The sequence below is a fragment of the Eptatretus burgeri genome, unplaced genomic scaffold, assembly GCF_056783735.1.
Source record: "Eptatretus burgeri isolate ZD-2024b unplaced genomic scaffold, Ebu_testis_v1 Ebu_testis_scaffold_3196, whole genome shotgun sequence".
Classification (NCBI taxonomy): domain Eukaryota; kingdom Metazoa; phylum Chordata; class Myxini; order Myxiniformes; family Myxinidae; genus Eptatretus; species Eptatretus burgeri.
Window position 1 is genome coordinate 14,652 of NW_028225144.1, and position 25,665 is coordinate 40,316.

The 25,665-nt window shown below is 43.8% G+C and overlaps 1 protein-coding gene across 1 annotated transcript in view; it reads right to left on the bottom strand.

The window, feature by feature from the left end:
- Positions 1 to 19,582, bottom strand: part of LOC147006304 (uncharacterized) — a 32,004-nt gene extending 12,422 nt beyond the window's left edge. The window contains exons 1-4 of the mRNA XM_085869111.1: positions 18,995 to 19,582; positions 10,634 to 10,720; positions 9,094 to 9,138; positions 8,827 to 8,875 (exon numbers count right to left, since the gene is read on the bottom strand). Of these exons, the coding sequence (XP_085725237.1) occupies positions 8,827 to 8,875; positions 9,094 to 9,138; positions 10,634 to 10,720; positions 18,995 to 19,282 (469 nt within the window). The 5' untranslated portion in view covers positions 19,283 to 19,582. The remainder of the gene's footprint in view (positions 1 to 8,826; positions 8,876 to 9,093; positions 9,139 to 10,633; positions 10,721 to 18,994) is intronic.
- Positions 19,583 to 25,665: the final 6,083 nt, after the last annotated feature.

Below are 25,665 nucleotides of genomic sequence, written 5' to 3' on the forward strand. Positions count from 1 at the left end.
TTCCAGGGTTTTGACACTCAAATTGGGACGAAATTCAGTATGATTCTTCCGTACAAGACTGAGTGCCCGCTCACATGATGCGTTCGAATGAGGAATGACCAAGATTCCCTTCATCACTTTGCTCAAATTAGGATACTTCTTGGCACCAGTGCAGGGATCTGTGAGCTGTGAAATCCGATGCCACTGCTCATCCACTCTCACTGTCTCAGTAGCGATTGTAGCTATGGAGGCGTCTGCCTGGTAGTGAGCGAATTCACTCTCAAGACTGTCTATGTCACTATCACCGCCACTGAACAGACAGGGGAATTTCTTGATGAAAAACTCCACACAGTCAAACCCCACTTCTTGGTGTAGCTTAACATCCAGCACCTGAGCATGCTTGGCTAATTCATCATCTAGCGGCCAGGTTTTGAAGATGTAATTGCAGGCTTTCACATAATATGAGCGAACTGCACTGAAGAAACCTTGGATGTCTGACTCACTCAGAGTGAAGGTGGATTTCTTGAGACTCCTTTGTTCCCTTATATACAGTTTGGCATCGTTCCCAATCATGAGGTCCTCATCATTCTTCTGATGATTTCTGTCAGAGAAGGGTACATTTACCAGAGCAACCGATGACACCGATGGTTTCAAAAACCGTACGAAGATATCTTTCAGAAGACCATTCAATTCTCCGTGCAGGAGATGAATACAGGGTTCGTCTCTTTGGAGCAGAAGATTCCCCTTCTCAAAAAGCTTGTTAGCATATCGAAGGAAGAAACAATAGAGTTTTGTTTGTGGAGACAAGAACATCCTGTTGACACGTTTTTCTCTAGATTCCTGCACAGTGTTTGAGGAAGATGCGCTTTTAGTTGTAGAACTCGTAGTACACTTAGCCGCAGGGCGATCACACTTGCGTTTACTGCCAGCAGAAGAGGTCAGACTCGTAGTACCAGATCCAATTTTACGTTTGAGGAGAGAGCTTGAGGTAGGTGCAGCCAAGGAAGAAGACCTCTGATTCGAAGGTTTTGCTGAGCTTCTATCAAGTGATTTGGCAAAAGCAGAACTTAACTTGGGTCCTTCTTTGCCTGTAGATGGGACTATCACAGTCTTTCTCGACTCTGAAGGGATCTGCTTTGTAGATGAACGTGATGAAGGGCCGGTGATGCTACCTGCTCTCAGCATTGGTTTTGGTGCTGTCCCTGCTGTCTTCTTCGCAGCAGATACTGCAGTGGTAGTGGTGAATGGTGCTCCACTAGTGCTTGATCCTGCAGTGCCAGTACTGGCAGTAGATACAGTGCCGTCCTTCTTGCTCGTTGTTAGAGTCTTGGCTACAGTTGGTTGCATTTTTCTTCGTACTTCTTCTTTGAAGAAGAGGCGAAGTGGCTCCCACTGTTCAATCAGCCTGTCTAGGCACTGACCAAGGGACAGCCACCTTGTTGCGACATGCTTCAGAATCTTGTGTGTCGGGGCATCACAGAGTTCTTGCAGTGCTTTCACTCCTTTGACGCGTTTACTACTTTTGTCCAAGTAGTAGCAAATATCGATGAGAAAGTCATCTAATTCAATGGGTAAGGCCTGAGCCGCCTTCTTGGCCGTATTGTGCATCATATGGGAAGGGCATCCCATGATGTAGCACTCTGGATTTTGTTTGTGGATATAAGCAGCGACTCCTTTGTGCTTGCCCACCATGACAGAGGCATTATCAGCACAAAAGGAAACACAATTTCCCCACGGAATTTTCCTGTCACTGAACTCATGATCAAGCAGTTTGAAAATGTTTTCTCCAGTGGAATCTTGTTTGCACGCAGGCAAACTTAGCAAACCTTGCTTCACAATCCCAGCACTGTTGTCATAGTACGAAATCAGGACAGGATATAGCTGGGCCTCACCACTGTCATTGCTACCGTCTGTAGCTAGGCTAAATGGAGCTAGTCTAGCAATATCGGCAATAGATGAAGCAGTAACATTTGACAACTCACCAATTATTGCTGAAGTTTTTGTTCTTGCACATCCATACTTTGAAGCAAGTTTTGAATCTGGAAACATCTTTTGAAATAGAGGTCCAGCATGATCTGAGACTGATATGGGCAAGTTATGTTCCACAATAAATCCACTAAAGAGAAGTTCCGCTCGGGTAACATCCTCTTCCTCGCTTGTCCCTTGTTTGGTGAAATAATTCAGAAGTGTACCGGTACTCGTGCTCGAAGATCTCTCCTTTGCAATGTCTGTGTGCCGTTTGCTTCCAACGTGCTTCCGAATATCATCGCGACCTCCGTGCTCAACTGAAATATCAACGCTGCATACTGTACAATACGCATGATGAATTCCTCTTTCAGACTTTCGAATACACGGGTATTGGAGACTGTATTCGGTCTTGTACTTCTGAGACCATTTCTTGGTCTTCGTAAGCTTCTTTTCTGCCATTTCGTAATCAACATCGAGGGCTTGAAGCATCGGTAACTTCGAAGTCGATGTTCCACAGCTGCAGCGCGACTCGTAGAACTCTAGCGGCTGTTAAACACCGCACGGTGGTCGCGACCGCCGGGCTGGTACGGGGCCCAGCTGCATGCAGTGAGCGTATCGCATGCATATACACTGTGCATACATACCGCATGCACTGTATTGCACACATACCGCATGCACTAAATCTCAGTGCATGATCGCATAAGCGAGATCCAGACCCAATGTTTCGCTGCTCCTCATTTGAATTTGCAATTTTTTACGTACAATTTGGTAGCAGCGAACGTTATGGAGTTACCACATGCTATACGTAGCAGACGATGCTTTTCATTCAATTCTCATACTAGTACATTCTGATTAGTGAACAGTGCAAAAATATCAAAATTTCGGGAGGATAAGGATAGTGATCGTAAGGGCGGGAGTTTGGGTGAATTTTCGGAAGCCTCCCGATGAAATGGGGAGGGTTGGCATCTGTGTAGCTGTGTCCAATAAGCTGACACAATGATAATTGAGGTAACACCAGTCAACGAGTGTATTATGACACGATAGATTCGTCACACCTTGGGTGTTGTTTCCCTGGTCTCTGTAAATGCTCTGATTGAGGCGAGTGATCTCACTGTGAAGCACGCATTCGATGCCGCACTCAAGTCTGTGGTTGATCAGTGCCCCAGGCAAGATCCTCTTCTAATTTTGTGGGATTTCAATGCATCAACTGGCACTGATAGGGCTGGTTATGAGACATCTGTCTCATAACCAGATCCCCATGGATTTGGAAATGTGAACCAGAATAGCAATAAGTTCCTTGACTTTGCAAGAAGTCCTGGACTTAGGGTGGCTGGTTCATGGATTCAGCACCCACAGGCTCATCACTGGACATAGTATTCCAATGATGGTGATGTGACAAAGGAGAGTGACCATGTGCTCGTTCCTGTTCGCTGGAGGATGATCCAGAACTGCAGGGTCTACCGGAGTGCTCAGTTCCTCAATACTGACTACAGGCCTGTTGCAGCAACTCTGAAGTTGCAGCTTAAATCCGGGAGAATGGTACCATCACAGCCTTGGCTGGAGGTTGGCAAGCTCAAGGATGAGAGGGTAGCTGAGGGGTTCGCAAACAGGCTGAGTGAGGATTTGGGGGGTGTGGGTGCTTTGGAGAATCCTGAAGAGTTGTGGAGTGCCTTCAAGACCACCATCCTTGATGTTGCCAGTGGATGTCTGGGAACTCACCGTAGGGTGAAGAAAAATTTTATCTCTCAAGGGACACTGGAAACCATTGACCAGATTCACAGGGCCAGGCTTAATGGCAGAGCGAAGCTCTTCAGTGAGTTGAGGCATAAAATTGTACGTTTGCTGAAGGTGGACAAGGAAGCTAATGTGTGAGTAATCTGTGCAGGGGTAGAGCATCACCTGTGGTCAAGTGATTCACATCCTGCTTTCAGGGGAATTCGTGCATTGCGTTCCTCCAAACCCGTCCCTCGCTGCACTACATTGAGAGCAGAGGATACTGGGATCTTGACAGAGGAGTGGGCTGGGATGGTTGGCTCTTTAATTGAGATCAAACGTAAAAGTGGATTGACATCTAACATGGGTCTAGGCATATCCATTGACACATTCGTGTCATGTTCTACTTTTCACTTTTATCCTGCGCTTTGCCTCGGCTGGATTGGCCGAACCCATTTAACCTCTAACTCACACCAGTTGTCGTTATTTCTTCACATCATCAACCATCATTGTAATTCCAATCCTCGCTCAAATGCCTTACTTATTCAGCTTGTTCCCTCCCTGTGTTCTCATCCCCCTTCCCTCGCTCTCATTCTTCCCATTGAGCAAATGATGCTGGGCTCTTGACAGAGGAGTCCTGAGTGAAGTCCCGCTGGCCTGTTACTTTGAGCGCTTGACCAGGCTGACTCACCAGCTGTTGAGTTGGATGTCAGGTGTGTCACTGTTCCTATTGCTGATGCTCCAATCAACTGTGATCCACCTTCGTTTATGGAAACAGGCTGCCGTGAAGTGTTTGAACTGGGGTAATGCTCCTGGAGTCTGTGGTATCCATGCTGAACTTCTCACGGCTGGTGGAAATGCTGTATTTGTATCATTGCATGCAGTTCTGTGCTCTGTTTGGAACACACGCATCATCTGAACTGACTAGAAGAGTGGCCTTGTTGTCCCTCTCTGGAAAGGGAAGAGTGATCGCCAGAACTGCAACAACAATCAAAGGGTGATGCTGCTCTCAGTGCCAGGCGAGGTCTTTGTTCAGATAATTATTGATAGAGTCTGCCACTATCTGCTTAAAGGTCCCCTGACATGCAAAAGTACTGAAATTTCATTTCTATATGTCCTCGAGGAGTTTTTAATCGTGATTTCAGACCTGACAATGTTTTTTCACAATACTCATTCTGTAAAATGTAAAATTAAAAAAACAAACCTCTTCGGCAACACCCCAAAACATTCTCCTGAAAGGGGCGTAACCCACATGACATCAACTACAGGATTACAAAGGCTGCACGTAAATTACTCGGGTTGGTGGTCGACGTGATTCTATTGGCTTTCTGTGTGTTTCCACATTTGATTGGTCGACTCAATCGCTTCGTTCATTTCTGCTTTAAAAAAATCGAACATTTGTTTTTGAATAATGGATGACATGGACTTTCACTTGTCTGGTAACGACAGTGAGTGTGAGAGAAATGAAGGATTTTGGTCTGAATCACATGGAGAATTGTCGGATAACGTAGTCGTGGGAGGTGAAGTTCAGGCAGCTGGAAATGAAGTATGGCCTTTGCAGTTCAAGCCCAAAGCAGGACAAGCAGAGAAAAATGGCGATGAAATTCCCGGAGTTCATGATGATCGAGAGGACATCGAAGGAAGACTCGAAAATAACAACTGGTTCGACAAAATCCTATTCGTAATTCAATAATGTAAATTCGACTTGCATACTGCTCGATATCAGAAATATTTTCGTGAGTTGACGTGAACAGCGCAGCGCAGCGGACATGTTGCTCCACGGCGAATTAATCACAAACAAGGCCAGCGCATGTCATCGGCCGTATCTCTCCGTGCATAAAACGAAGCAATCTCGCTGTCCGGATGCGATGAAAACTTGTGTGCAGAACACACCTTGTGACACAATTGTCTCGAGTCGTCCGATAATTCTGACGTTCTGTTGCATTTTCATTTATTTTATTCCGACTGTCGTCATGTAGCACCAGCAGAAAACAATGAAAAAATTACCCCGGTGCGGGAGTGACGGTCATCTCTGCGAGAAAATATATAGCCTCCTGAAGGTGGGGCAGTTTTTGCAAATTTTGAAGTCACGTGACACGAAAACGAAAAAGCATATCGATAATCCGGCCTGACCAAATGTAGATATTATCCCATAGATTCAGATGCCACAATCAAATTCAAGATCGCTTGACAAATGGTGGAGGAGATAGAATTTGAAAATCGTCATTTTCGCAACGGGTGGACGGACGGATCGAAGGACATCTACACCCATATTATTAGGTCATGCTCAAAGAGATGACCTAAAAGAGGATAATAAACGAAAGCTTCAGCACGTCAGATTTATCGGCCAAATCGGACGGAGGACGGATTTATCGGCCGAGTCTGGACTCTAGACTCAAGAGATCTCGAGTCAATCCACTCTGTGCGAGTTTCTGTGTGTGTGACGTCAACGCTGCGATTCACTGGAGAACCTTTTTAGGGGCGGGGCATAGCAAGTTGTGAAAAGCACAATAAATGATAGAAATATTGCTCGAATTATCCCATTTTTGATTCAAAAAAAAAGGTGATTTCTTCACTAGGAAGGTCAAGTTCACATATAAATAACCAGAAAGTTTTGCATGTCATGGGACCTTGAAGCACCAGTGCCCAGATCAATCAGGCTTTACACCAAAGAGACAATGATTGACTGTCTCCTTGCTCATATGGTCTTCACCAAATGCAGATGAGAGTTTCGGCAGGGGCTGCTTGCAGCCGAGGTTGATCTCTGCAGAGAGTTTAATTCAGTCATAAATCGGAATGCCGTCTGGAGGATTCATTCTTTGTGGGGTGCCACTAAAAGTGATCAATCTCATGTCCGAACTCTGGTACTCATCGTGCTGTGACATGTGGTGATTTCATCTCTCACTTCTTTCCAGGTGTTATTGGATTTAGACATGGGTATGTACTGGCCCACACAATTTTCAGCGCTTGTATAGACTGGATTCTGGGGAGGATGTTGGAGATATCAAGCTGCGGTGAAACATTTGGGAATGTCAAGATCTCTGACCTTGATTTTGCAGATGATGCAGTTGTCTTTGCAGTGACACTGGATATCCTTTGGGGGGCCCTCAAAGTGTTAAATGAGGAGTAAGAGCCGCTGGGATTATGGGTTTCCTGGGTCAAAACTAAGATCCAGGCTTTAAGTGACATATTGAATGCTGCTCTCTTGTCTGTACCTGTTTCTGGTGAGGATGTTGAAGTCGTGGAGAGATTCACTGAACTTGGCAGTGCTATTCATATCTCCGCTGGCTGAGACCCAGAGGTAAATAGACATCTGGGTCGAGCCTGGAGAGTCATGGATTCATTGGATCATGGGGTGTGGTGCTGTCAGTACCTGTGCACGAGGAAGAAAGTCCGAGTCTTCAGGTCCTTGGTGCTTCCAGACTTGCTCTACAGATGTGAGACTTGGACTCTGACCAGGGATCTGAGATGGAGACTAAACTCCTTCAGCACCACGTCTCTTCAGAGAATCCTTGGCTATTGCTGGTCAAACTTTGTGTCCAACAAGCAGTTGCTGAGAGAGACTCAGATGAGATTTGTTACCTGTATTGTCCGTGAGTGTCAGCTGTGGCTGTCTGGACATGTGGCTCGTTTTCCTTGTGCTGATTGTGCTCATCAGATTATCTCAGCAAGGGAGCCTCGTGAGTAGAGGAGGCCAACAGGCCGACCACATGCCTCGTGGTTGCAGCAGGTTGATCGGCATCTCGAGGAGATGGGGATGGGCCATGCATCTGCCTGGGGGATGGTCAGACGGAGGTCCCTGGAGTACCCGCGGAAAGTGGACGCAGCCACGCGCTGCTCTGGCGCATGCTCCAATACCTCACCTTATTGTTGTTCGTATCGTGGGAGAATTCCCGTGTACTTTGTGTGACCATTTGCTTATTTTTTCGCCTCCATTGCTGAAGGTGTGATGTTTTGAAATTGTCCGCCCATGCTTGATGATTTAGTTACCACGATAACTTGAAGAATGCTTCAGCAATCTTGACCTAAGTTGGCATATTTTGGACTGTAATAGTCAAATGAACTGATTAAATTTTGGGTTCAAAAGGTTAAAGACCTCAGGTAAAGTTCCCTTAAATTGAAAATCTGTGTTACTGCAACAATTGTGAACCACTTAAGAGATTTCAACCATATTTAACACATGTCTGGAATGTAATACAACGATGAACTGATTCAATTTTAGATTGAACAGATCAAAGGTCATGTTGCCTTTAAAAATAATGTTGTCGACCATAACTCGAGTTGGAAGCATCTGATGTTGTCTCTCTTCGACGTATCTGTCTTTTCTCTCTCACTCTCTCTTGCTCAAGGAACCTTTAATTTTTTAATGTGACCTTTAATTGAGATCAAATGTGAAAGGGGATTGACATCCAACGTGGGTAGAGGCATATCTATTGACACATTCGTGTCATGTTCTACTTTGTAGTTTTATCCTGCGCTTTGCCTCGACTGGTTCAGCCGAACCCATTTAACCTCAAACTCTCACACCAGTTCTCGTTATTTCTTCACATCATCAACCAGTATCATAATTCCCATCCTCCCTCAAATGCCTTACTTGTTCAGCTTATTCACTCCCTGTGTTCTCCTCCCCTTTCCCTCGCTCTCATTCTTCCCCTTGTGCAATCTTTTTTCAAGTGTCCTCCTCTTGCATCCCTTACCCTGCTATCGGTGAAGCACCAGTCCGATGGTTTTTTTGTTAGCATTGGGTATTTTAACTCATACAAGGCAGCTCAAGTGCGTAAACTGAAAAGTCAGGTGCGTTTCCTCTTCACCATCCCATCGAACCTCAAAGACCAATCTTGAGGAAAATTAAATTGCATTTTAATCTCAAAATGTAAAATTGATTATCTAAAGCGAGTTATTTTATTCTCTCTGAAACATGAAATGTGGTGATGATCACTTAATTTCAAATACTTTGCAGTTTTGTTACAAGTGGCATCATAAAAAGGGTGAATGGTTCTTCTATTAAAGAACAAGCAATCAAAAAGGCTGTTTACAAACTTCAACTATGATTTGGATTCACTTGAAGAAAAGTGAATAGCTCAGTGATAAGTGAAAGATTCTTGCCACAAAAGCCCAATTTGTAACTTATTTTGTAAAAACTATGAGAGGTTTATCGACACTTACCAATGTTCGGATGGTCAAGCATCTTCATAAATGTGGCTTCACAATAGAGCTGCAAAAAAAAGAATCAAAAGTAATGATTTAGCAAACAACTCGTTCTATAAACCATATAAAGTTTAACTTACCCCATAACTACAACCATAAAATTGTAACTCTCACCAAGAGAGGCTCAACAGCCTCAGGGAACACAATTCTCCATCACAGACAAAGATCTAAACTGTATTAGTTCAGCAGTTTAAACACCAAAAAGTCCTCATTCACACAACTTACAATTGATTGATTGCCCTTCCCCTCATGCATCATCTTCAACGCAGCCTGAAAGAGGAGAGAAAATGTCAAATTATAACATCATACTTACAATGTGGGAAAACAAGTTTAAAATTAGATTGGTGTTTCATGATATACAATGATTTATGTCCATTTACACACAAGTCGAGGCTCATAATGGAGCTAAATGACGCAAAGCAACAGCTTTACAAAGACAGTGGATAAAAAGGGAACAGGCAGAAAAATACATGGACACACCACAAATGAATCAAGTTGAGTGGTCGGAATGGAAGAGGATTTTTTTTTTCTACTTCATTTTTTAAAGTTGCTTGGAAGAACAAACCAAACATTGAAGTGGCTAAACCGCTCAAAAATATGAAAGCACCAAGGGGTGGTCAATGAACGTGGGAGAGGGAGGGGTGGTTAATGAGGGTGGAAGAGGGAGGGTGGTCAATGAGGGTAGAAGAGGGAGGGGTGGTCAATGAGGGTAGAAGAGCTGGGGGAAAGATTGAGGTGATGGATGGAAATGTTGAAAAACTGGAAGGAAGAACACAAGGTGACAGGATGAGTCTGCTCAATATTCAATTTTTCAGTCCTTGGTCTTTCGTTCTTTTGTCTGCAGCTCATGGTTACATGTGTGAATCAATGGCGAGGGGAGCGTGGCTGTTCCATTGATGCATTGCCCACGTCAGTTGGAACAGGAAGTGGGAATTAATTTAGGGAGCTGGCGATAGATTGCCGACACTTCACAAAGAACACCGAGGGATCTTGAACATAAACCAGTTATGCTGACAGACGGGATGCCCAATTTAACGTCCATCCGATGGATGGTGCACACATTGATGAATCGCCTTGCCTGCGAAACACAAGGTTGACAGTTTATACCTGGGTCAAGATTCAAACCCAGTCGAGACAGCTCTCATTCTTCTTCTAAGTCCCTCCCTCTGTTGCATCCCTCGATTGTGCTATCTGTATTTCCTTGCTTTCGCCCATGTTCTTTCTGTCCTGTTCTGATTACCTCCACCAAGGAAGGTTATGTGTTCATCCCTGTCTGTCTGTGTGTGAGCAGGATATCTCAAAACATTATGGATGGATTTAGACGAAATTTTGTGGACAGGTTGGGTGTATGACAAGGATGAATTGATTCGATTTTGGTGAAGATGAAATCTGGATACGAGATATTGTATTCATTTCTGAAGTGATTATTCGACCATTGAGAGATGAAGCCAAAAACGATATATGAGGTGGTGGGCTTGGGATCCATCTGGAACCTTTTTTGCATCGTGCTGGCTTTATGGTTGGGGTGGTGGGCTTTGTGGATGAGTTGGGTGGGTGACAAGAACAAGCCAATTCGATTTTGGTTCATGTCCGGATGCACATTCGGCCTATCAGTAACATACAAAACGTAAACAGTTCAGCCTGGCGGCGGTATGTGCTCTTCTGTGTGCCGTTCCAGTTCGCTCTGCATTTTCGCTCTTCCATGAATTGTGTTCTGGATAAGAAACCGAAAGGAAGAGGCAGGAATGAAACAATAAGCTTGTACCTTTTGTCCAGAGTTGATCTTCTTTGCTTTGAAAATGACTCCAAAACTTCCTTCTCCAAGTTTGCAGAGAACCTCCCAATCCCCAATCTGATAACAAAGGCAAAAACAAAGCACGTATATTTGATGGTGGGGTTCTGCTTTCACTCAGCAAGCAGCTAAATAAATGAAGTAAATCAATAACATGGGATCATTATAAGCTCTATTTCAGTCTGAATATATTGTAATATATATATATATATATATATATATATATATATATATATATATATATATATATATATATATATATATATATATATATATATATTGTTCCGAATTTGGAAGCCTTTTGCACACAGACAGTCAGCAGTCCAACAGTTCAGTTATCTCGTTAAGTATATGTGGATAGTTGGAATCCCTCCCCAATGTCAAATGGGCTAATTTCATGTGTGCGCTGCGGGTTTCTTTTATAGTCAGGTATTTTTACATCTTTAAATCTACCAACGCCAACAAAACCCTCACTTCACTTCTCCCACTCTGCGGGCGAACAAGCGCTTCACCCGCCCAACTTTCACTTCGCACCACGGCACCATAATGCACGTTTCTGACAATGGACATGGGCGGAGCCCCCTCGCCTCAGAGCTCTGACTCTGCCCCATCAAAGAAGAATGTCTCCCCTGTCGACACTGGATAAGTCAACAGGGCCTCTCTCGGGGGAGGAGCACCGAGACATCGAGACGCCCCTCCTACAATCGCCGCTGGCTACCACGACACCCGAAAATGCCCCGTCCAATCCGGAGGTGAGTTAGCCGAGAGCGGATCCCTCCACCCCGCACAGGGTTCGGGATATGAAGGATCGCGAGCTGTATCCGGGCGGGTTCCTTGGTTCCTTGGAGGTCGTTCCTTGCTTCTGGTCTGCTGGGCTCTCCTGTTCGTCAGTCATCGTTCGTGGTTGGCCGGGTCGTTCGTTGGATCCTGGCTCTGCTAATTGGATTGCGGTTCGTGCGTTTGAGGCCCAGCGTGGTGGGATGTGTTGGAGCGCTCGAGCAGGGGATCACCGTTCCCCTCCACGGACTCCGAGCTCCACAAGTGCGGGTCGGTAAAACCGCACGAGGTGGCCAGGTACCCGACCAAACTCTAACCCCCAGCTTGCCTCTCCTCCGTGGCTGGAGGGTCCGAATTAAGGCCAGTTGGCGCCATTTCTTTTTGGGTGTGTGTGTGTCTCTGTCTGTGGCCAGTCTTATAAGTAGAACTGCATAAGTGCCTTGCTTATTGCACATTGCATTTTAGTTGGTTTAACCCTGATCTGTGACTTCCTCCCTGATTATTATGTGTGAAATAAACCCTCTTGTTAAATGTACCAGCTCGTTTTCTGTGCTTTCTCTCATTGGCCTAGTATGGTTCGGGTTTGAGTTATAGGGAGGCCGATTGTGCCGTAAATTGTTATTTGGGCCGGCGTGGCTTTGGTAATTCCTGCTCGGTTATGCCAGATCCGAGTTGTTAACAGCGACTCGGTTCAGACAAAGCCAGCCGAGGGTGTGGCTTCCCGGGTAATTTAAATCGCGGAGTGACTGAGGTATTTTGGCTAAAGACGAATAACCCGATGCAACGCGGTTGAAATATTGGCTTCCACGGTCCATTAAGCAACCCGTCGACTTCGGAGTTATCCGGGGTGATGACTTTCAATTCTGGGTGTTCGGTGGGAGACGGCCCAACTGCTCCATCTCGCGGTCGTTCCTCACCCCCGAACCCGGCACGACAACAATACATATATGTACGTATATATATCTACATGGACATATATATTTTATGGATTTCAGAATCGGATCCGACTTATGCAAACAAACATTTAGGTCCTCAGACGATATTTCCAGAAATGCATGATCTCTGCCCAGACTGGTCTGTAAAAAGGACGGGAGAACCGTTCCCTGATAGTTTTTGTGACAGCTTTGTGACAGGTGGGTGACCGTTATTTTCAGCTCCAGTCAGTTGTTCCACTCAGACGGTTGGTGAGCTGGCGACAGCCTCATAGCCTTACAACTCTGACCTCTGGTGACAGTTGGTGAGTTGGTGACAACCTTACAGCCTCACAGCTCTGGCTGCTCTGACAACTGGTCACAGTGCCTCAGTGCCTCACAGTGCCTCACAGCACCTTACAGCTCTTTGCAGCTGTCCGTTGATTGCGGCTCCTGACGGTGGGTGACGGATGGACCATTCCTGCTGTTTCTGCTCGTACCTGATTCTTGGCATCGCTGGTTGCTTGAGGTGACGACGTGACGCCAATTGGTGTTCGAGCCTGTTTGCAGCTGGGCGCACGGCGAGGCAGGGCGCTGGCAGCGGACCAAGGCACGCTCGCACATTTTGGGACATCATATTTGATGCACGCTGACTTCTACCTTGGTAAGCTGAGATAAGATAAGAATAAATTCCTTGTTGACGTTTCAACCTGTCCGTGCTTGTCCTTCCCTTCCATTGATCCAGCATTGTCCAAGCCAAGATAGACTGGGTGGTCATTCCCAAACAATTTTTTTTTTAATTTATGTGTGTGTGTGTTCCTCGTCGAGGCTCGTATGAGAGCCAACATACAATGCACATCAAGGGGGGGGGGCATGAGGCAGGATGGGAGGGAGTGGGAAGGACAAAACAGTGGAGAACAGAGACATTCGGAGATCTGTGGAAGGGAGAGGGATGGGATGGGGAGCATGGGGAATAGAAGATGGACATCACAGGGACTTTCAGGAAGGAAAGCAAGGAATTGGAAGGAGGTGGGTTTTGGTGGATTATCAGGGGTAGAAAAGATTGAGGATTTGGATGGGGGATGATAAGAGGTGGTGGTGAACAGCTGTTTTGAAGGCCTGGAGGGAAGAATGGGAATGAATAGAGTGAGGAAGTTTATGCCAAAGGCGGGAAAAAAGAGGAATGAAAGAGTGAACGTGAGCAGTGATTCGTGATTTTTGTAGTTTTACCAGAAGGGGGTTGTTGGTGGACCTTAAGCTCCCTGCGGAAATGTGGTGGGGACAAATCGCAGAGAGAGCAGGGGGGCAGGCTGGAGAGTAGACGGTAGAAGACAGAAAGACCACCGACTGTGTATGAGGGAGAGCAAGTTTCTTTGAAAGAATTCCCAGGATGAGTTGATGTTGGAGAAAGTAGCGATAGGAGACCAGTCTCTAAGTTTGAGGGCTGCTTGGAGACCCTGCCAGTCAGCTTGAGTGAAATGCCAGACTCGACGGCGGTGAGGTGGTTCTCTGATAATATCCAGAGAGATGTCCACTTTGACAAGGACGTGGTCAGAAGAACCGATTGGAGTGGAGAAAGAGCAGCAGATATTGTCAGGGAAATTTGTCAAAATCAGATCCAGAAGAGATGGAGTACCATTTGGTTGAGATCCGGGTAGGGAAGTTGACTGATTGAGTCAGTACCAATGAGTCGCAGAAAGCTTTTGCTGAGGTGCCACGACAGGTGATAGAGGTACCCACACCAAGCCAACTGGCATGATGACAATTGAAGTCGCCACATATGAGGAAGAGAGAGTTTGGATGAGAAGATAGAAGTTGGTCCATGTTTTCGGATAGTGAGGTGTAGATGGAGTCATCACTGTTCGGTGTACGGTACAGTACACATATAAAGATGAGGTGGGAGTGGAGGGGAAGCCGTAGCCAGAGGTATTCCTGGGGATGTGGGGGAGTAAGGGCAGTGCATCGAGAGTGAGGAATAGTCTTTGATGAAGAGAGCAACTCCTCCACCAGGGCGAGGCTCAGGTCTGTCATTCCGGAAGAGGGAGTAATCAGGGAGAGATAATTGGGAGACAGACACGCCTTGGAGAAGGAAAGTTTCTGTTAGTCAGATTATGTCTGGTTTGTCAGTGGCAATCTGTAAGGAAATATCTGAAAGGTTTGAGCGAAGGCCCCGGATATTTGAGGTCCATACTTTTAATGAAGAGGTTGGGGTGGAGGCTTTGAGTGCAGGGGGTGGAGGAGAGGTGGAGGGTAGGACAAGGACTGAGGGGGGGAGGGAAGGAGTGTTGTTGAAAGAGTGTGGGGGATTGCAGAATAGCTCGAGGAGGGGGCCGAATGAGGAGGAGAAAAGGCTCTGTGGTGCTGGGGGAGAGGGGGGACAAGAGAGGGGGAAGAAGGCAGTTGAGGATTTGAGGAGGTGGAGTGAAGAGATGGAGGTGAGAGGGCAGTGGAGGAGGCAGCTTTGTGGATGGGAGGGGGGCAACTTTGCGAAGAATGAGTGAGGGGGATGAATGGTGGGAGAAAGGTGAGGGGGGAGTTTTTGAGAGAGGTGAGTGGGAGGTTTGGAGGGAGAAGAGTGGGATGGTTGCTTTGAGAATGAGGGGTGAGAGGGGTGAGTTGGCACTGAAGTTGGAAAAAAAGAATGGTTGATGCAAAGCGAAAATTCATTGCAAACGGGGTTTTTTTTAAGTTTTAGGTCAGTTATGTGATTAAACACATTTCTTGAGGGATGCAATAAAGGCGAATTCAGAGAATAGAGAGAAGAAACGCTGTAACAGTTGGATTTTTTTGGCAAGGCATGAAGGAAATGTCGAATTGAGAGCAGTCTGTTTGAATAGCAGAAGAATAGTGCATTCTGACACAGTCAAGAGTACCACACATGCGAAAGAGGAAGATGAAGCATTATAAGAGATCGTTTTTGATATTATTATTAATGTTTGAGAGAGTTTTCAACAGATTAGGTAATGGAAGTGTTGTAGAAAAAAAATCGAGGAAGAAGAGGAGGAAGAAGAAGAGGAGATGAAGAAGAAGAAGGAGAAGAAGAATCAGAGAAAGGTTGTGGGTTTTTTTGGATTCAAGATAAGAAATAGAGTGATTAGTTGGGAGGGATCGGGGGCGGTAAGAAAGTGGGAAAGATAGAAATTGAAGATAATGGGGAGAAAAAATAAATAAACACGATCAAACACTGAGGGGAACAAAGGATGGGCCTCAAGCACCCGGTAAGACAAGTTCGACGAAATCTTACAAAATAGCACGATTTTTGAAACAAAACCGAACTGGGAACACACAGTAACATGTAGGTGAGAAAATAAACAGTTAAAATGGGACAGATAATCACCGGAGACTTAACTTTGAGATCGTCAGCAAAGAGCCCCCAAGGAGACCTGCCAACGCTCAAAACCCAGAACCGGAAGTCCAAAATTCAATCCAAAATTTAACTGAAATGAACTGATGACAGCTATAGTCTTCAAAGCAATGCTTCATTTGAAGTGGACATCATGGCTACCATTCAAAATATTAATGTAACCGGACCCATGTTCAATGACCTTCTGTCTGATTTAATGTCATATCCGGACATATATCGTCAGTTTGGGTGATGCGATTATGTGTTTGATATGTATTCTGATGACCCATCTGTGAAGGACAGCGAAAGGAAGAGGCGTACTGAGAGTGTACCCATTGAATACAGTGCAGTTGAGGCATCAACACCACTGCCAAAAGATATGAAAACTTTCTGGCCTTCAAACAATAACAAACTTCTCCTTGAAAAGCTGATCTACAACCATCTTCGTTCAAATATTCCTCACACTGAGCAGTATTCTCATGTAATCGGACAGGTGATCGGAGAGGAAGAGGATTGGCAATGTGTTAAAATTTACAAAGGTGGGCAGAATGCAATAGCACACCTTCAATCCACATTTGAAGAAGCTGATCCTTCCATACTCCTTCATGTTCTGGACTCAATCAAGGAATGATACAAAGTGTGTGTTGTCATCTCCAATGATACCGACGTAATTGTTTCTCTGCTTCACCACATGTCTGTCTTTCTCCAATATTACCGAGAGGAGCTGTGGGTACGAGCTGGAGTTGGAGATAGCACACGGTATGTGTCCCTTCACACCTTGTTCGAGTGTATCAGATGTCACATCTGTGCAGTCCTAACTGCTGTACACAGCCTTTTGGGATGTGATATCACCAGCAAAGTTGGGACTAAGAAGGCCGCTTTGAAAGCTGAACCAAAGAAGTTGCTGCAGCAATTTGGGACAATGCCAACCCTTTCCCCGTCCATTATCAGGAATGCAGAATGTTGCTTGGTCAAAGTGCTAAAATCAAGTCGAGATTCCAAGAACTTTTCTGATTTGCAGGGCGAGGTCTTCCACCACATGAAAGGGAGTTCTCCTCACAACCTACCTCCAACTAGCTAGTGAATCCTGCCACATATCAAGCGTAGTATTTACAATGCGTAAACCATCATGCATGCTTTGGAGATTCATCATGATCCAGAAAATGCGATGTTACTGTTGCCAGAGGATTGTGGCGATGAGCATGACAAAGAACAGTTGATACCTGACAAAGAACATCATGGAAAACTCTTGAATCCCATTGGACAGTTGTCTGTTCATGCGCTAAGTGTGCCACAACTTGCCCTTGTAGGACTGCTCATGCCAAATGTATCAATTTATGTCAATGCAAGAAGGCATCCCCAGCACTTGCAAAAATCCCACGGCTTGAGAAAGAATATCAAACTTGGTGATGAAAGTTGGTAATTGCAGCAAGCCTTTCCTATGCCATGACCATGTCTGTTGGCTTTCTGCGCATGTCACGTATTATTCGTCACAGCTTAATCTGTGCGAATGCCATATTTGACTAGATTAATTTTAGAAAGGCAATATTCATCGTGCTCCTTGCTGAGATTCAGACACAAGGATAAAGCTGAACTTTTCGTGAAATTTAGCATGTCCCTATACTCTCTGCCAGAACTGTGTGGTGACCATTTTTAAATTATTCAAATTAGTTCCACTCCAATGAGGCTAATAATGGTTCCAATGAATTCTGTGGTATCAAGAACCTATGCAAAGACACCAAAATCAACTTCCTCTCACACTTACTTTTGAAGTTAGAACCTTTTAACCAAATTTGGTTGAAGTGGTTTTTTGGAGGTAGGGGGTACTTCGGTTTACGTTTGACCCTCCTGTCACTTTTTCTGCCCGAAAGAATGAATATGAATCATGGAATGATCGATCGACTTAATAAGGAAACATTGGGCCAATTATGGTTACTCTCGCTGCAATTTTGTGTGTATGAAAGGTGATCGAAATTTGAGGAACTTTCAAACTGAAAGCGATTTTTGGAGAAAAAAATACACGAAATAAGGCATTTTTGCATAAAAATCAGGTTTTTGTATTGAACCATGCAAAAATTATGTTGGCTATGTTCAAACATGATAAATCATTGTAACATTTGAATCTTATGCTGTCTTCTTGTAAGTTATTCCATGAAACTTGACTTTTGCCATTTTGGTCCATTGGCATCAAGGCATAATCACATATTGGGCTGTTCAGGGAAAATGCACTTGATCTGGAAGTGTAACCCAAACTTTTTCTGAGGGTCTCAATAGAGAACAGAAAATAGCAAGTTTTGCTGTCCAAGAGAGATGTACATGAAAACTCCCCCCAGTGCCAGGACAATAACGTGTTTTCTAAATTACTTTGTCAAAATTTTTTTCCACCCATCTGTTAACTATCGAGGAACTGAGGAACTATCCACCCATTGTAGATCTAACATCTGTTAACATCCACCCATCTGTTAACAAACCATTTTCCATTATTTCCACTAACCCTCCCCTCCCCTGATCTCTTTCTCTCTGTATATATATATATAGTCCATTGTGACCATACTCTGTACAGAGCGTTGGTGCTGCCGAAGCAGTCTCCTTGGCTATTGGGCACAATCCTGGACAGGTCGCCACTCTGACGCAGGATACTTGAATGACTCGGTCATCCCAGCAAGCTGGTACTCATTTTGCCGACCTCGGAAGGATGGCAAGCTGAGTCAACCCCCTGGTGAATTAATTCAGCGGGCAACAAGGCTTGAACTCAGGACCCTTGGATCCCAAGCCGCCACCCTAACCACTGAGCCAACACCAGGCTATATATATATATATATATATATATATATATATATATATATATATATATATATATATATATATATATATATATATATATATATATACATATATACAAATACATATATACAAACATATATACATATATGCATATATATATATATATATATATATATATATATATATATATATATATATATATATATATATATATATATACATACACACATATATACATACATATATACATATATGCATATATATATGTATATATATATATATATATTTATATATATATATATCCAAAGACATATATTTATATGTAAATACGTATACATATGTATCTCCTTCCCCACCCCCCATCCTTGTAAATATATCTGATAAGATAAAATAATGTTGTGTTTCAATGATTATTTCCTCTCAACAATAGAAAGAAATCTCATTGGAACTATAAAGGAGGAAATAATGAAATAATTTGTTTTATACCAACACACAAAGGTAATCCAATGTTTTACTTACCAGGCACTTGCTGTCAGCCTCAACAACCTCATTTTTGACCTCCTCTGCATAACCCACATCTTTCTTCAGCTCAACATCCTCCTCATCATTCTTCACCTGCACACACTCTTTCTTCAACTCGTTTCCCTCGTTTACAACTTCATTGGTCTTCTCTTGATTAACACTGGGAAGAGATGCTGGAAAGAGGAGATACAATCCACATGAAACAGACATTGTGACAGAAAGATCAACGGTGAGAATAACATCACATTCAGTGATGTGAGGCACGAATCGGAGTTTCTGAAACATGGTTGGAATGGACAGGACATTGAACGAGGTACGTGAGCCGCCATTGAAAGTGAGGGGAAGCTGATGTTTCAGGTATTGAACCCTTCATCAAAACACAGTGATAAAGATACGTTTACGAATGGGGGATTCTGTTCAGGAAAATGATAAAGGAATAACTGTGGACAAAACAAATGCACCTGACACTGTGTTGGACAACAAAATAAAGAAGGCAAGTTTTTGGATGAATAGTAAAGAGGATATTTTAGAATCAGACACAACAGGGCGAGCATGTTATAAAAAAACATGTTATGCTGACCTCAGATTATGTAATTTCATCTTGGTCACATTATAAGAAGGAATGAGCTGCTTAAAGGCCCTGTCACACCTTGACGATTTCGCCAGCGTATGCAGATTTCTGAAAAATTTATCTAAAATGCTGGTACACGTCGAATACGTTATGGGTACGTTTTGTATACGTTAAGAGCACACTGAAAAACAATGCCATACGTCATAGTACGCTGGCTTTAAACGTTGTACTTTTGGGTTTTCCTCAAATTTTTTCATGCTCGAAATTTTACGACGTATGCCGGCATATGACTCACACGTTCCGCGACACTGCCCATAAGTTGTGGGCACGTTATGCGGTCGTTGACACACGTCGAAACACGTCACTTGTAAGTTACTCATCATTTGAAACACGTCGAGATAATGTTTAGCGAACCCGAAACTTATTTCCAACCTATGAGTAACGTTTTATAAGCACGCAACACGAACATTGTTTTAACTTACTTAAACGTTGCAACACGTTACTTGAAAGTACTACTACTACTACTTCTACCAACATCGACATCACTAAATTCTCTCGAACTACTACTAATACTACTACTATCGACATCACGAAATTCTCTCGAACTACTACTACTACAACTACTACTAAAAACATCGACATCACTAAATTCTCTCGAACTACTACGACTACGACAACTAACATCGACCACGAAATTCTCTCGAACAACTACTACTACTACTACTACTACTACTACTACTACTACAACTACTACTGCAACTGCCACTGACATTGACATCTACTCAACATGGAGTCTGGAACACTGACGGGTTCCTCTTGTGAAGCCCAATTGTATATACCAATTCCCCAAAACGCTGCCAATACGCCATTGTACGGTAGCTGTAAGTTACAAACACGTTCAGGAAGTTCTGTGGTCGTCTGGAAGACATCAATCAAATTCGTCCACATACGCCAATGTGTGTTTGAGATACGTTACACATAGGTTCAAAGCACGCTACACATAGGTTCAAAGCACGCTACACATAGGTTCAAAGCACGCTACACATAGGTTCAAAGCACGCTTCCAAGAGGTTCAAAGCACGTTACTCGTATGTTAAAAATTAAGTTTCGGGTATGCTAAACATTACCTCGACGTGTTTCGACTTATGAGTAACTTACAAGTAACGTGTGGCCGACGTGTGTAAACGATCGCGGAGCGTGCCGAGAACTTATGCCAGCGTATGCCGAACTTGTGAGCCATACGTCGAGTACGTCGTAAAATTTTCAGCAAAAAAAAACTTTTTTAAAAACCTCAAAACTTCAGCGTACGCCAACGTTTTACGTGCATTTTTATATGTTGCCATTCCTGGCTAAAACATCAAGGTGTGACAGGGCCCTTAAGGCCCGGTCACACCTTGACGTTTTCGCCAACGTATGCCGATTTTTGAATTTTCTTTCTAAAACGCTGGCACACGTTGAATACGTTATGGGTAAGTTTTGATAACATTGAGAGCACGCTGAAAAACACTGCCATACGTCGTTGTACGTTGGCTTTAAACGTTGTACTTTTTGGTTGTCCTCAAATTTTTTCATGCTTGAAATTTCACGACGTATGCCGGCGTATGACTCACACGTTCCGCTACGCTGGCCACAAGTTGTATGTACGGTCTGCGATCGTTGACAGACGTCAACACATGCTACTTGTAAGTTAATCATAAGTTGAGACACGCCGAGGTAATGCTTAACATACCCGAAACTTATTTCTAACCTATGATTAACGTGTTGTTGGCACGTTACGCGATCGTTGCCACACATCGACAGACGTTACTTTTAAGTTGCTCATAGGCTGAAAGACGTCGGTATCATGGATCGTCCTTGCGTCAGCGTCCACGGCCAGGACACTTATTTTCAGCATTCTTCAAACTTTTCTTCGGCATGACGAGGATGTTCACACTTCAATGTCTAGCTTGGCTTTGATTCCAATTGTCCATCGGCAGTGTCTATTTAAAATAGTCGAGTTTGAGCATTTTAACACGTTCAGAAGAAACGCTTCAAATTTCCAAACCCTAGCGTCAAAAAACAAAGGCGAGTGACAGCAATTTAAATCGTTCATTGTAAACTATGAAAATAGCTGAGTGGTACCGTTTAAAAGTCGTTGAGTGTAAAAAAATCCAATTGTTGAGCGCAAGCGTCTACTTTCAATAGTGGAGATGCAGCCATTTAAATCGTTGAGTGGCAGCCTATGAATAGCAAACCCTACGTCACCGTAAAGATAAACTGCCGCACGATATGGATAAGTTAGGCTATCGTTGGGCATAGTTTGTGAACGCCGGCTTCACGATAATTATTCATTGGTATATCGTATCTATAAGTAATCAAAGCGCTCTATGCACATTATTAGTTCATTGTGCATTTGTCCAACCCGTTATGAATAGACCTAAATCGTAAAAACAAGCTATAGCTCATTGTTGAAAAAGCCCCATAAAAAATTAGCCGTGAAGAACTTCGAACAATGGTGAAAAGATGTCTCCTCCCCCTGGACACGCGGACGCAAGGACGATCCATCATAACCCACACCCTCCCCCTCACACTCACCTACTACTGCCAACATGAACAAACTACTACTAATACTAATACTAATACTAATACTAATACTGATACTGATACTGCTGACATGGACAACGACTAAAAAAGGACTCGAAAACACTGTAAGGTTCCCCTTTTATGAGCAGCATTTTCATATACCAATTGCCAAAACCGCTGGGAACACGTCTTTATATGGCAGTTGTAAGCTAGAAACACGTTCATTTTTTTTTGTCGACCGTAAGACGTCATTGGAATACGTCTACATACGTCGATGTGTGTTGGGACTACGTAAAGAATTGGTTCAAAGCACGTCAAACATAAGTTAGAAATAAGTTTCGCGTAAAAAAGACATTACCGCGACGTGTTTCGACTTATGAGTAGCTTATAAGTAGCCTTTGTGGACGTGTGTAAGCGTCCACATATCGTGTGTAAAACTTATCCCCATCGCATGCGGAACGTGTGTCATACGCCGAGTACGTCGTAAAATTTTGAACATGTTTAAAATTTCTTGACGTACTCTACGTACTACGACGTATGATAGCGTACTTTAGCGTTGTACTCACATATACCAAACTTACTCATACCGTATTTGACGTGCCCCAACGTTTTAGACACATTTTTCTTAGGTCGGCATACGCTGGCAAGATCGCCAAGGTGTGACCGCGATGTTGACACTTCCATTTCTACGGCAGTTATGATTCGAATCGTTGTGCGTCAGCATTTTAATAAGCTACGTCACGACATCGTCGGCGATGCGTGCAACGCGCTATGCCTAAGTTAGACTATCGTTGGGCATCGGTTGTGTAGGCCGACAACAGGTTCAGCATTCATTGGTATAAGTTATCTATAACACAACGAAACGATCTGTGTCCGTCACCAATGTGTTATACATAAGACCAAGTCGCTAAGAATACGTCCGAATCTTTAAAAAAAAACATCAAAAGTTTAACGTAAGCCAGCGTTTTAGATACATTTTAATACGTTGCCATTGCTGACTAAAACGTCAAGGTGTGACCGGGCCTTCAGAAAAGGCCCATCAAAGTACAATCAAAATGTTTTCAGGACAGGTTTGAATTATGACAAGAGATTGGAAGAAGAAAACGAAAGGAGGCTTTCACATGAAGATAAAATAGAAGATAAAATATCATGAAAACCAAATATTGTCTGATGGGCTGAAAACCACCATTGTGGTAATCGCCCACTCTTTCACAAGTCTATTGATCTGCAGCTTCACAGTCTGCACTCTGGACTCACCTTCCTTCTTGGCAAGCCATCGTTTTAGTGTGTCAGTGCTCACATTTTCATGGACATACTCATCCAGCACGTGAGGGTGAGCGGCACAGTACTCATTGAATGCACGAGGGTGAAAAGAATAGCACTCGTTAGCCACACGAAGTTGAGAGACACAGTACTCATTGACCACATGAGGGTGAGAGAGACAGTAATCATCCCGAACTTCAGGATGCGATGCATAGGACTCATCCAGCACATAAGGATGAGAGTGAAGGGACGTCTTCATCTTTTCACTGTGAGAAAAACGTGAATTAAATATTTTAATGAAAGTCATTTATTCATTATATCTTGAAAAGTCGTTTACTGAAGTCATTCAATCCTGAAAAGTCTCACGCCATCGCTCCTTAAGGATCGTCAAACGAAACCACCGGTCTATTTCCATCATCAGCCACTGTAGGGGGTTGTCTTTTAAACTTGTTGGACTCATCCTCAGCCATGACCTTTCCAGGGCTGACCATATGGCAAAGCTGACCTCCAAAACCAGCCACAGACTGGGAATCCTATTTTCGGTCTTTCTTTGGAAAAATTCCGCACAGTACTGTACACAAGGCCTTTATCCATAGCTCAATGGAGTATTGCTCGTCACCACTAACCAAGCGCTCGTGCACCAGTATTCTGTGGAATCTATAATTCTCAAAAGTATTGATATCTCCTGCGATGAGGCCGAAGCACAGGGTTTGTTGTTTTCACATTGCAGGCAGTTCGGTGATCTCTCTATTTTATACCAATCCTTCTCCGACATTGCTCCCTCTGCTCTCTCCGTCTTCCAACTCCCTCCAGCGAGTCCAGCATGCATGTGTTCTCACAGTAACAATCTCCTGGTTAAACTACCAAAATCCAGGCTGACTGCACACCTCCACTCTTTTGTTTCTCGATTCTCACGTCAATGGGACTGCCATTCAGAGGTCTCTTTTCCCAATTTTTCCTCCATGGCTTCAAGCAAGCAGTGAACCATCACTTGGTGTCATCTCCCAACCTGACCCTGATCTTTATTTCCCCCATTAACCATTCCTAACCCAAACATCTTACTTATTCATTTTAATGCTTCCTCCTGTCCACTATCTTTCCTCCTTACCTGTTCATCCATTCCCTCATTGATTGTGCCCAATTGTTGCCCCGCTACCGCACTGTCAGTTCAGACATTTCCTTCTATTAACCTAACTCTTTAGAACGAGAGAGTTAATAGAACACCTCACCATGTGAGGTCTTGAGATAAATCTTCTTCTTCTTCTTCTTTCGGCTGCTCCTGTTTGGTGTCGCCACAGCAGATCATCCGTTATGATCCACATAATGATTTGGCTCAGTTTTTACGCCGGATGCCCTTCCTGACGCAACCCTGGTCACCTCTTACGATACAGGGATATGGTACTCCCATTACAACCGGGGCATACACCAGGCCCAGTACACTGGTACTCACTTCACCTACCTCGGAAGGATGACAGGCTGAGTCAACCTCCTGGTGTATTAATTCAAGCGGCCAATGGGGCTTGAACTCAGGACCTTTTGGATCCCAAGCCGCAACCCTAACCACTACGCCAACACCAGGCTAGTCTTGACGCCAACACTAGGCTCGCAGCATCTTTTACACCATCTTATTCAACACCAACAACAATTCAGTCTTGCATCTCATGCATCAACTTGGGATAATGTATTACCAATCACAATTGTTGTCTCACTGATGAAAAATTTGTCTTTACAAAGACAGTTAGCAAAAGTACCCGTCACTTTGCTGGCGGATTTAATCGAAAGACAACATGTTGTACATCACAAACACTCTGCTCTATTCATTTTATCATTTGCCCGAGGTCATCTTCCATCTGGTTGGAAGTCAGCTGACATCACCATCATCAACCATTCTTCACGCTCATATACGGCATGAGCGAAAATCACCTCCACTTCACTGTAAAGCTCAGTGTAAGATGCTTTGGTTTGAACCTCCGTTTAAAATGAGCGATATGAAACATTATGAAAATTTTGAATTATTCTCACTCAGATTCCACCATCACTGTAATGCACGTTGTTAAGTTGTTTTAACTTTCTTGATATAAGAAGATGATTTGTAATTCCAGCTCCCACCGAGTGGCGCAACACAATACACATTTACATTTGGGGTCTTCCCCCCACCCTGAACCCACTCCCCCAGCAGAAACCAAACTCGGAGTACTCTTTTAGGCAACATGAAAAATTTAGTTGGATTTGGTTCAGTAGGTTTTTTTTAGTTTTTGAAGTGTTTACCAAC